Below are 13768 nucleotides of genomic sequence, written 5' to 3'. Positions count from 1 at the left end.
AAAAACTAACTCAGAGGAGCCGACGTGGCTCAGGGGTTGAGCACTGGCTTCCCACATGACAAGATCCAGGGTTCTATCCTCAGCCCTGGTACCTCAAAAAAAAAAAAAAGATAAACCTATCTGGTTACTTCAAGACAGTGCTACTCAATTTTAAGTATTATTTGTTAATACATTTTTTAAACTAATCGAAAAAGAAACCTATACTCATGAGCAGATAATCACATATTCAGGTAATACACAAATTAAGTATGCAGAATCTTGGGTACGTATATCAATGTGTCATCATTTCTCATTTCTTATTTCCTCGAGTGATCAGAAATAAGATGACTTTTTCCACAAAACTGTTAGTCATTGCTTACGGAAGCTTTTAGTTACAAGTGTACCATAAAACATGACAGTTCTAAGGATGTCCATTATTCACCTACTTTGTCCTGGGAGTTTTCAACAAGGAACTGCTGTATATATAATAAAAAAACAGAGTCTGACAAGTTCTGAGTAGGGAATATATTTTTTTAATGTTTTATAGTGGTTGATGTCCTAACACTAGCAAAATACTGTGACTCCTCCAAAGGGTTATTCCTTTCTATGCACTAAAGTGTGACAATTAGAAGAGTGTTCACTAGTGACTAAAATGTGCTCTGGATGCATCTGTCACTTATCTTGCTCAAGAACATAATCCAAGAGCTGTCCCATTCAACTGTTGAGTTTCACAGAAATAAATGCCTAAGGGGCATCTGTGTTTAGGCCAGCAATAACTTCATGAAATCACATATTAAAAGGGAGGTCCAGGGTTCAAACCCAGGGCCTCCTGACCCGTGTGGAGCTGGCCCACACGCAGTGCTGATGCGGGCAGAGTGCCGTGCCACGTAGGGCTGTCCCCCGCGTAGGAGAGCCCCATGCGCAAGGAGTGTGCCCCACAAGGAGAGCTGCCCCATGCGAGAAAAGTGCAGCCTGCCCAAGAATGGTGCTGCACACACGGAGAGCTGACACAACAAGATGACGCAGCAAAAAGAGACACGGATTCCTGGTGCTGCTGACAAGAATGCAAGTGGACACAGAAGAACACACAGTGAATGGAACACAGAGAGCAGACAACGGGGTGGGGGAGAGGAGAGGGGAAAGGGGAGAGAAATTTTTTTTAAAAATCTTTAAAAGGACAAATAGAGCATTCGGCATTTTACTACTTCATCACAGAACCTTCTGAGGACACAAGGTACAGCGCTTTGAACTGTCCCTGAACAGGTATTTCCAGATCATGCCCCTGGAAGACAGCTGCTCCTTCCCACCTGGCCACGGCGAGTTGTATCCCATCCCAGTGTGCTGAGGGCATGGCCACAGAGGGTTATGTCCTGCCTTCTCTTCACTATTACAAGGGTGAGATAAAACAAGACGACCTTAAGTGCAGGGTGGAGGGAAGTCCTGAAAAACAGAGTGTGACCATACTCACCCAACTCGGTGAGTTTTGAAGATCTGTGAAGATCTGTTACTTAACATTTTTTTGGTAATCGGTAACATATTATAAGTGGTGACATTTTTTCCCCATGCCTAGTCCAATTTAGAGGTCCTCTTCAAAAAGGGGGACTTACATAGATACAATCTGGGAGTACAACGAATCTGGAGACGGCTCGGGGATTGTATTCTATCTTAACTTTCCCCCCTCCCCCCAAGGATGGCTCCTGTCTGTTTGCTCCTTGGTTTTGCTCATTGTTTGTGCTTGTCGTTTTTGCTCATTACTCGTCTGTTTTTTTTTCTTTAGGAGGCCCTGGGAATGGAACCCAAGACCACCCCTGTGAGAGGCAGGTGCTCAACTGCTTGAGCCGTATCCACTCCCTACCTTAACCTTTGTTAATTTCTAGAGAAAAAGAATGACCCTTGTCTTGCCAGTTTTCCTGAAGTGGATCACAGTTCTTTGTGAAGGGATGTAAATATTGTATACAACATTTAAACCTTTACTGTCGCTTTCCAAATATCAAAACATAATCATTATATCTATTGCCAGTTCTCCTTCCTGTCATGTTAAGGGAAATTAAGAATACACAATATAGGCAGCGGACTTGGCCCAGTGGTTAGAGTGTCCCTCTACCACATGGGAGGTCCTCCGTTCAAACCCCAGACCTCCTTGACCCGTGTGGAGCTGGCCCACGTGTAGTGCTGATGCGCGCAAGGAGTGCCGTGCCACGCAGGGGTGTCCCCCGTGTAGGGGAGTCCCACGTGCAAGGAGTGCACCCTGTAAGGAGAGCCACCCAGCGCGAAAGAAAGTGCAGCCTGCCCAGGAATGGTGCCACACACACGGAGAGCTGATAAACAAGATGATGCAACAAAAAGAAACAGATTCCCGTGCCGCTGACAGCAACAGAAGTGGACAAAGAAGACGCAGCAAATAGACACGGAGAACAGACAAGTGGGGTGGAGGGGGAACGGGAGAGAAATAAATAAATAAATCTTAAAAAAAAAAAAAAGAATATACAATATAGCCAACCTGACCAAAAAAAAAAATCAAAACAAAAAGAATGCCCTCAAGACACCAGCCTCCCATTTATACGCAATTTAATAAATGGACAATCAAGTATTTAATTTTCCACTCAAGTCAGTATTCAAATAATTGGCTTTCTCTTGACAAACCCACCAGCTTATTTCCATAATTCCTGTAAGTATAACTCTTTCCCAAAATGGATAATGCATGAGTAGTCACCCTAGGGAAGATTCCAAGTATACTGCAAGGTCACCTCACAAATACATATTATAATCACAACCTATTTTCTGCATTTCACATAGCCCTTCTGGGGACAATGTACCAGCCTTCAAATATTTCCCCCAGAAATTGACGATAATAATGCTGAATATTACTACTAATTTACAAATGATTATAAAAATCTGCTATCTCATGGGTTTCAAGATAGAATCTATTTTTTATTCATTTCAAAATAATTTAAAATAGAACATGCAAAGGGAATACTATAACTTTAAATAATGAAATATTGTGTTTATCACTGATATTTGTATTAAATTCTGTTGATAGAGAAAAATGAAAATAGTAAATGAATAAAAGGTTTGATATATATATATATAAGAACTAACATCTATCTAATACACAAATAAAACATTTTGTCAATTAGCTTACTATACCTTACCACACAATATGGCCCAATAAAATCAATTCATAAACTTCAGATATCTATCCTTGTTGCTCAGGAAATAAAACAGTCAACAGATGTATGTAGAAAAAGGATTTTCATTCATTCATTCATTTTATAAACATCTCTGTGTGGAGTATTCTACCACGCACTACGTGCAATACGCACTTACCCAATAACCCATCCTTCCCTCCAGGTATGGGAGATATGGAATGAGAAAGTTATATGTAAAGAGATAATGGGCAGATAAATATACTATCTATATAGTATATAAATGTGTGTGTGCATGTATATACATATATATGTATTGCTTAAAATACAAGTGCACAAAAGGTATTATTGTACCAATCAGTTAAAACTATCACTGCTAGTGTTATTCCATCCTCTAAAGATGAGTTTACCTACAGGCCAAAGTTCAAGTTAAACCTCAGGATAAGAATATTTGGCTGATCTTTTTATGAACTATTATGTATTTGGTATCCAACTATCACCAATGACCCAAAGACATAGAATCTATGCCAAATAATATCAACATTATCAGCATTTACAAAGAACTTCTGTGTATAAGACACTGTGCAAAGATGTATGGTATTTATAAAGTTATCTTTTCAGGGCTTAAAATCCAGACACTGATGCAGACATACATAGGAAGGACATACCATCAGATGAGCAGACATGAAAGAGAATGCTCCTATTTTATTAATATTTAAACCAAATAAAATCAGTATTTCCATCCTTATTCTGTACTAGGCACATACTCAACACTGCAGAACTACCACCTGAATTACATGATATTTATAAATGTGGAAACTGGGGCTTTAAGAGTCTCCATCACCCATTGAGAGTTACACGAGGGGGAGATGCCAAGGCCAGGGTTCACCCCCACGCAACCTGAGGACAGAGCTAGAGCACTGCCTATTAACCACTGCTCTGGTCTAACTTCTAACAGCGTCCATGGCCTAAAACCAGTGCCTCCCTGCCCTGGGATTAATGCAGCAGTCACCACGACAGGCCACTGTCAAGGGTCACAGAGGTCTACTTGGTGCTGCTGAAAGTCAAATTTCCATGAGGCCATATAATTTGAATTGAACTGTATTCAAATATAAGAATTCCTATTCCTGCTACGTAAAAAAAGAACAGAGGTAATTCTTCTTTTCCTTCCTATTTTAGTGGCCACATTCAGATACAGGACTCTTACTTTTAAGATAGAAAGGCCATATACTTTCAGAAGAAAGCAAAGAACTGCCCAGTTCTAGTATGCTGCAAAAGTCAGGTTATTGCTGATAGGGAGAAGATAGGCTCAATGGAGTCACTTCCGGAAGGGCTTGGGGCTTGAGCACAGTCTTCAGTTTTTTTTTTAATGTACTAGAGCCGGGATTAAATCCAAGTCCTCATATGTGGGAAGCTGGCGCTCAACCACTGAGCCATATCGGCTCCCCTGAGTTGATTTTTCCCTTTGTTTGCTTGTTGTTTGTTTTCGTTCCTTTTAGGAGGTACCGGGGACTGAACCCAGGACCTCCTGTGTAGGAAGCAGGTGATCAACTGCTCGAGCCATATCTGCTCCCACCATGTTCTCTTTAGAGGTAGGTACTTTGTTTCATCCATCCCCAGTGGAATACGCAGATGCTGATTCACAATGTCATCCACATTTTGTAATCCCTTCACTTCAGTGGTTTTGGAGAGAAGTCGAAATATGCTGATTAGCATAATACTGTTCAAACTTATAACGGCATTGCCAGAATGTTTCAAAACATTCTTTTTGGATTTGATAGCTATTTCAAGCTACACAGATGCATGTGTTAGCTTAAGACCAATCCTAATGGAGGCTACAAATAGATAAAGCATTGGATATGCTCTTATATGACATGAATAAAGAAAAAGTAAAGGGAAAAAATGTTCACTTAAGTATCCATAACTTTTACTATAGTAAAAACTTGTAACTGGAAAGTAAGTTTCCCAAGATGAGGGTGAGAGGAGAAAAGTCTTCTTACTGTATACTCGTATATGACATGAATAAAGAAAACAAACTAAAGGGGGAAATGTTCATTTAAATATCCATAATTCTTACTACAGCAAAAGCTTGAAATTGGAAAGTAAATTTTCCAAGATGAGGGTGAGGGGAGGAAGGAAGACACATGCAAAAAAAAAAAAAATCTTCATATATGAAATCATGTTGAACATAATACAAATCTTCACACTGAAGATATTAAATTGCAGTGTTCTGTTTCCAAAATGCTTGTCTAAGTCCTGACAAACTCAAATAGAAAGAACATTCAATTCACAAAGTAACATTAAACATTAAATAGCAATATATGTATTTATCTCTTTAAAAGAAAGCTCTCGTCAGGAGCATTATCTTTCTCGTAAATACTTTTTTTTTTACTTTTTTTCTACTTGAATTTTTGAATGTTTTCAAAGTATGCATTTCCCATCAGATCATATGTTGAGTCTTATTTTCTACTATTACATACAAATGGAAATACCTAATAAACGATATACTGAACAGCTAAGGAAAAAAGCTCTGTAAATTATAAAATTTCAGGGTATCAAGAGAAATTTTTCTTAGCATAATCCATATTCAGACTTTGCCTTAACCAAATACATTTTTTGAAGAAATCATAAAGCATATAGGATATATTTCAACTTTCAATTTTGGCCTTAAATTCTTAAATCTGTATTGGCATTTCATATTCAAAACATTATTTTGCCATATGTATAAATTGCAAATTATTCTGAAAAAAATTTAGACTCTTCTTCTAAAAAATTGATTTTATATTCACTATGGAATAGCTAAAACAGATTGACATATCCTTTAAAAATGCACTTTAAGTCTCTAAAAGTTGTGTGATATGTTACAAATCACAAATATACACATATCCTCAGAATATAAATTACTAATGATGTCATCTTGATTATGATAAGTCAAATTTTGCAAACTCAAGTAAGAATCCAGGGATTTATTGGTTTCATCTAAAATTTTAATCTTACTTAAGATTTAATACAGACTACCTTATAATGGGATGAGTTTTCACTTGATAACCAAATTAAGAGTTACTAAAACTATCAGAAAAAATGGTTTGTAGTTATGTGGTGAACAGAGTAAATTTTTTTCATATCAAATCACAAAAAGATTATTCACCAATCAATAATATTTCCTACTTACATATCTGTAATCTCTCTGTAGAAATACAGTAGTTAAGATAAAGCATGATAACAATTTGCTAACAGTTCAAATAAAAACGAAGTTATCTTTTGCAGTAGAAATGTATTACTTTTCTCTCTATGGGAAAATAGTAGTTTTGCTCTGGCACTGTAACTTTATGCTGAGTTCCTTTTATATGGCTATCATATGAGCAAATCTATTTATTAGAAAAAATGTTACTGTTTCAATTATTTCCTGCCATCGATTCCTTTATATATTTTAACACACTTAATTACCAAAACATATAATAATTTTTTTTCAAAGTTGCCATTACTCTATTATTTTAAATACAGTCAAAATACAAAAGAAAATCCAAGTATTAGATTAAACTACACAAAATTGCCCATATGCAACCATGGATAACCTACAAAACTAACGATTTCCTACAGTCCAACCTAATAAAATATTACCGGACTCTCACATCATTGAAACTAAAAACTCCCGCAGCTGTCCAGAGGAGGCCTGTCTATTAAAGCCGTGCAATGAAAGGTTTGGGATGTTGTGGCCGAGCAGTCAAAGCCTATTCCCATCAATAATGCTTTCCTTGGAGCAAGAAACAATGGGAACAAAATTACACTTCCAAAAGGGGAGGGAGGAGATACAATGGAATCACTCGTAACAGACGATAATTGTAGAGGGCAATAAATATTGAGCAGGTTAACCAAAAAGAGCACGGGCTTGTGGCTGTATTACAGTAGCCCATGTGCCAAGAAAACTATCCATTCGAGCCTGTTTTCAAAAATGTGTAACTCAATCACTGTCAAGTTATTTCAACATTGTAGCCAGGGGCAGAGGAAAGAGTGTGGTGCAAAGAAATAAACGCAAACTTGTAAATCAAGATCACTGGTTCAACTGTGATGCTGTCGCACATAATTTTTCAGAATCAAAGTGGAACTCTTAAATAGGGTTCATCTCTTTGCAGGTAAAGTGATCACGACAACAGCCCGGCACTTAAGGAAAGCACTTGCTGTGCAAAGTGATTAGAAGGCGCTTATGAGGTGCTGGGATCTCTGGGGAAAGGGTGCTGATTAACGTTAATCCAACAGCTGACCCCTGGCAAGCTGACAACTGCATTATCCTCATCATCAGAATGATGCTCCGATTATTGTGATTCCGAATTCTTAACGAATTCTATGTGGTTGAGCTGGAACACAAACTCCAGTACAGGCAACTACCTTTGATGTATCAGGACCTGATTCCTCCCCCAGAATTTGCCCAGAATATTGCCGGAGCTTAAAAAAAAAAAAAAAAAAAAAGGAACCGCAAATCGATCTTTGGGGAATAGCAGTGTGATGCTCCTGGAGCACCCTCTGGAGGCCAGAAAGGGTGACGCTGGCAAGAGAACGCTTCTCTGAGTCCTATTGGGAGACCTAGGAGGATCTCACTGAAAAATGACGCTTATCAACCATAATCAAAGTGACATAAGAGACACACAACTGGGGAGTGACTGTGGCTCCAGCGTTTGAGCGCCTGCTTCCCACACAGGAGGTCCCAGGTTCAGTCCCCAGGGCCTCCGAAAAACAAACAAAAAACCAGCTCAGGGGAGCTGATGTGGCTCAGCGGTTGAGTACCAGCTTCCCACATACAGGGTCCCAGCTTAATCCCTGGCCCTGGTACCTCAAAAAAAAAAAAAAAAAAAAAATTAACATAGTTTTAAATGCAAAAGAAAGCCAAGGCACAACGTTCTCAAATACTTTTGTTTCTTAATAATGAAAACTAACAACCCTGATTAGCATATTTTCTGTTCACATTCTGAATTCTTTTGGGAATGTACTACAGAGGCATCTTTTAACGTTTAGAAGAGAGGAATGCGAAAATGTGATATTTTCATTAACAAAATGTAAATAAGCAAGTTTATACTGTATACTATGAATTGTCAAACTTTTTAAAGTAGTCAGCTTTATGCTTACTAAAACTGAGAATAAATGCGATTGTCTGTTTTCTTTCGTTTACCTATCGCCTCACTCTTTCAAAAGCAACAAATACTGACATCTTTTAGCAGTACCCTTTTTTATCTATTAAAATATATGCACAGACACACACGTGTGCAAGCACGCACAGGGTTAAGATGAATCCAAAACATCACGTATTTCTCCAGGAAAATTTCATTTTAGGTATCTATGCATATTTAATAGATATATTTGCTTCTGATTAGAAGCTGATTTTTTTTCTCTATTTGTCAAGTAGAGAGCCTCAGGGTTAACTAAATATTAGAGGTCCATTTATTTGCTTCTTTGAGCAAATTGAATGACTCACCAGAAATATTAACATGGTTTGTTTTCTTCTACAATAAAAGAACATGATAAACTATCAGTACTGTTAAAGTCAAACTTAACTTGTAACCTTTGGAATGTTAAAAAATAAACAAACATAACAATACTAATTCGGTAAGAATCTAACGGGCTTTCAGAACTTTAGACACTACATGTGGCCATTCTAGGGAGGTGAGGGAGAAAGAAAATAGTGAGAACTATGGACTTATTATATTCATTATTGTAATTATATTCAGAAACACCTGCACCCAATTCTAAAAACATCACCAGTTATGCTGTTATGCTTGATAAGAAGATAACAAGCATAATATACAATTTCTTTTTCAATTGCTGGAATGTATACTGGTCCCAAAAGAAAAGGTTACATGTTCAATATAAAAAAGTGAGGTTTAAGCATCAACTCTTAAGTGTTGCCAGAGAAGGAGTCATGTTTCAAAATCTTCTCATAACCTGCAATCCTCAACATTTTTCCGCCAGACATAAAATTATGTTGCACCTCACTCTACTTTCAATATTTAGACTGAATTCAGCCCTGTTTTCATAACATATATGCAGTTATGGAGCATGAAGCACATATATACTTTTCTTTATATTTACAGGTACTACATATTAATATTTATAGCCACCCTAATCTAAGGCCAGCTGCGAGTCATTTATTACCATAAAAGGCAAATTTTGCCAATTGTATTAAATGTCTTTGCAAAGATACAGTTTGTTGCTTAAGCAGTTTTTTAAAGAGAGCTAACATTTATTGGGCATTTAGCACATGCTGGGCAATGTTCAGAGTGTTTTCCATGGATTATCTCACAACCACCTCATAATAAATAATAATAATATCCCAATTTTACAAATAAGGAAACTTAAGGACAGAAAAATTAAGTAACTTTCCCAAGACAATACAGTTAAGGAGAGGTAAAGTAGGATTTAAACTCAGGCAATCTGGCTTTAGAGCTAATAATAAGGCCACCCTGCCTTTTGCTGCCTAATAGTGAGGAACCCGCATGCTTTCTAACAGACAGGAGACAGGAGAGACAAAGCATTTGTTACACTTCCAGGAAGATGGTAATTCAATAGTGAGTAGCTACCTTTATTAATGAATAGTGCCTGGCATATAATAGGCTATTCACATATTGGTTCAATATTTCCTGATATATATCTGATGCACTATATATATAAATACATATATCTTTGATATTATATATACATATAATTGCCTCCCCCAATCTTCCATGGCTATCATTTTGCAAATATAAAAACAATATGCCAGGTTTCTCCCACTCTTCCTGCTATTTTAATTCTTCCAAATAGGTAATATTTCATTGTGTAAATAATTTTTAATTCCTCTAATAATTACATAAGACGAGTGGCTACAAGTAACCAGGCTGAGACAGATCACTGCACATTCCTCCAGTTGTGTAAATACACACTGCTCTGCTAGCGGCCGGGACTTCTTAGCCAAGAATGTTTACAAACACTTCAGCCTGTGGAGACACCGAGGTAAGAAACAGGTGGTGATGTCACCTGGGAGGCACACGCCTGCTTCTACCTGTTTGGGGTACTAAGTTTCTGGAGTTTCCCACCACCTGTACTTAGAAATGCCCCTTCTCCAGCAGGGTGAGGCTTGATAATGAATTTAAGAGAGGAAAAAAAAAAAAGATGCCAACATCAGGAATCCTTTGCAGAGTTTTAATGACAGCAAATAACTGTCACAGAGAATCATAAAGGGAGCTGAGAGTCAAGTACCAATTGGCCACCAAAAAAAAAAAAAGTGCTGGTTTTGTAATTCAAGTTTCAAAAGAAAGTTTGTTGGAAGAACTGAGTCAGTGCGAAGTGGCTGGGCAGGGGCAGGCCAGAGTGTGGAGGGCCCCGATGTCACAGCGCCCTCGGTACAGGGACCAGCCTACAATGCCCAGGAATTCGCTAAGGTGGCTTATTTTGAGCAGAGAAATCAACGACCCCAAGGGCTTGGGACCTATTAGAGCCATTGCTATGGAAAAGAGAATCCTCTTGAACATCTGCATCTCCAGCAGTGAGCAAGTCAATATTCAGTTGATGGTATAGAAATGTGGATGCTCTGAAACTTAGCCATGCAGGTATCATGTATCAGCCACACATGCCATATGAAAGCTAAAGAAACCTTTTTCCCCTGAAAATTTCCTTCCAACAGATGTGTTTATGCTGGTGCTCAGAATATAGTACAGAGCAGGGCTGAGCTACTTCAGCATTATACTTCCCCCAGCTGTCATGAGGCAACGAAGCAACGTCCTACCATCCAGAGAGGCTCGCTGTTGCACGCTGCATCAAGGACATACCATTTCAGTGGTTGTTTTAAGAAAATGGTGAAACCTGGGATTGAAGGGCACTAATGCAGAAGCAATTCAAGAAATGGCTGTCCATATTTGGGCCGGCATGGCAAGTGTGCAACACTATAGTTATGGCATCTAGAGAGTTTTCCTTTGAGGATGTCTGTGAATTCAAAAAGGTTGAGTTTCTCCCGCAAACGATTATGGGTCCCATGTACTTATTTTCTGAAGCTTCTGACATAAGGAAAAGCACACTGGCACTCACCAGCAGAAGGGAAACGACAAGGAAGAGAAGGAACACTGATTTCAAAGCAATCCCGTTTAATGCCATGTCTAGGTACATAGAGCTGGTTTCAAGTTGATTGTTCTTTTCAAATCAGATCAAGAATAAAGATTCTTATAGGGTTTAACAAGTGCAAGGTAACTTGGAGTAAAAAGTCTCTCCCCAAATAAGTTTACCATTTGATGAGACAAGAGAGACAAATATACTAAAAACAAACTTAGAGCCCAGTTCACCCCAACTTCTCTGGAAAGATGGTAGAGGGAATTTTTCTTTAACAGGCAGTCTATCTGGTTTGGAGGGGATCATAGCTGTGGGACTTGAAAGCAGAATGAGGGCCCCCATGAAATGAAGGCCTCAAACCAAGAGAACAACAGGTAGTTCCAAGACAGCTGGCAAGACTGCAGGTGAGACTTCCAGGGCACAGAAATACTTGCTTACTCCCAATTCTCTCCTTCACTGAACTACCAGCTTGTCTGAAACATCTGTGTAAAGGCACTGCTCCTACAAACCCTTGGTAAAACACAAACCTGTTACCTGAAAGGGATCCTACCTCAAACCACTGCCTCGCTTTCATCCATGAGAAACATCTACAGACAGAAAATTATGAAGGCAGGGCACTGGTGGTCAGCACAGGAAAATACCACCACAAACGGTGATGAGGCTCCACAAATAACACTTTACGACTTTATAGTTTGGATTAAGTCTAAAGCCTGTAATTTAATATGATGACCTTGGAAAAGACAGGAAGGTCACTGAAAGAGGATGCTAATCCAGCTCCCTGTTTCACATCTAGTTGAATAAAATGCTATATTGTATTTCTAAAACATAGGGTAAAAATTAGGGAAATTTCAATACAACTGTCATAAGGGCTAATGAAAGGCAATTAAAGTGAATCTGCCCAGTGGTATCTTAGAGAAGCAGCACATGAATGGTCAGTGGCCAAACAATTACTCTCTGTTCAACTTCTGTTTTGCTCAAAACCTGCTGTAGGTCTCTGCCAATAACTCAGGTTCTGAAATACTGCCAGTGATGCCAAGAGGACCAGGCAAACCTGGCTTTCTTCCTGCAAGGAACAGGCAAGTACTTCTTTCTGCTTATCTTCTTCAACCACAGTATTACTACGTATTATTGGAGTCATTCTTCAGAAGTATTTTATCAAGAGTGTGTCGGGATTACTGTCTAACTGCTGTAAAGCATCTGATCAATTAACTAGAAATTTCAGAGGTAGAAAACAGCTCTCTGATCCCTCTTCCCCCCTCCCCCTTTCTTTAGCATCCACTTTACTCAGTCACTCATAAATAAATATTTACTTGGGATAGCTTCTCTATCCAAGACAAAGTACCAGCCATTCCTAGGGAAATCCAGGGTAAACTGTCATTTATATCCCTGTTCGAATGATGAAATACAAGATTTTAACTCTGGAGAGCCTACATTGCCATTTTATCCCATACAGAATCAATAAGCAACCGAGTTAAGCCACTCAGATACGTTTTTGTTTTCTGACATCTGTCGGGAGCATAAACTAAGCATATTTATCGAAGAGAATCTGCAACCCAGAACTTCCAAATTTCAAGTTTGTAGAACTGATTTGGAGCAGACCCGAGTCCGGGCACTGGAGTCGATTTTATCTGCTTCGCTGACCTCTAGGCATCCCTCTCAGCTGATGCGAGTTCCAATAACGCGGAGGTGAGTCCGGGTGAAGACGCGGACACGCGGGCGCCCTACCCCGCCTTCCCTCCGCCCAGAACGCGGACGCGCAGCTGCGCCGCCCCGCACACCGGGAGCCCCGGGGCTCTCCCCGCACCGCCCGTTCCCGCTTTCCTCGCTAGAGGGCAGGCGGGGCCCGCGCAAAGCGCTCCGGCGGCGGGAGGCGCACGCACCCAGCCGCGGCTCCCGCACTCGCCGTCCCGCTCGCGCACGGAGCTCCCGCGCCGCGGGGCCGGGTCGAGGGTGCCGCGTGTCCCGGGCTCGGCGGGCGCGCGCTGCGGCCACCGCCCCGGTGGAGCCCCGCGCGCAGGTGAGAGGCGGCGCCGCCGAGCGCGGGCCGGGCTCCGGGGACACGCGGGAGCGGGGCCAGGCGCCCGGGGCGCGGGAGGAGCGGGGCGCGGGGCTGCGCACTCACCTGGCCCGGGGCCGCCCGCCGTCCGCGCGGGCTTCGCGTCCGAGTCCCGCTCCTTCTTCCTGCCCTTGCCTCTGCGTTCTTTGCGCTCGGACATCTCGCCGCGAAGTGCGCGCTCGGCGCTGGCGGCGACGACGCGCGACAAGTTTGGTCCGAAGGCTCGGACCGGCTCTGGGCAAAGTGGGTCCCAAAGCGGGGAGCCCGGCGCTGCGGGAGCGCGGCCTCGGCGTGCGGGCCGGGCCACCTGGGCTGGCGAGCGCCCCGCACCACGGCCGCCTTCCCCCGGGGGCGGCTCCTGTCGCCGCGGGACGTCCTCGGCTCCCGCTGCGGCCGGCTCCCGTCGCGGCGAGTGTCCGCAGCCCGAGGAGGGAGACAGCGGTCACCGGGCCGCTCGCGTCGCCCGGGCAGCTGCCGCTCGCGCCGCTCCTGCCCTGCGCGCCCGCCGGGAGTCCCG

At 41.3% G+C, this 13768-nt stretch overlaps 1 protein-coding gene across 2 annotated transcripts in view; it reads right to left on the bottom strand.

Moving 5' to 3' along the window:
* Positions 1 to 13510, bottom strand: part of LOC101435719 (pro-neuregulin-1, membrane-bound isoform) — a 211047-nt gene extending 197537 nt beyond the window's left edge. For both annotated transcript variants that reach the window (XM_071212641.1, XM_071212640.1), the window contains exon 1: positions 13318 to 13510. In XM_071212641.1, coding sequence (XP_071068742.1) covers positions 13318 to 13411 — 94 coding nt within the window. In that variant the 5' untranslated portion in view covers positions 13412 to 13510. The remainder of the gene's footprint in view (positions 1 to 13317) is intronic.
* Between the last annotated feature and the right edge of the window lie 258 nt (positions 13511 to 13768).

Source organism: Dasypus novemcinctus, chromosome 29 (genome assembly GCF_030445035.2).
Source record: "Dasypus novemcinctus isolate mDasNov1 chromosome 29, mDasNov1.1.hap2, whole genome shotgun sequence".
Classification (NCBI taxonomy): domain Eukaryota; kingdom Metazoa; phylum Chordata; class Mammalia; order Cingulata; family Dasypodidae; genus Dasypus; species Dasypus novemcinctus.
This window is presented reverse-complemented; position numbering and strand designations above follow the sequence as displayed.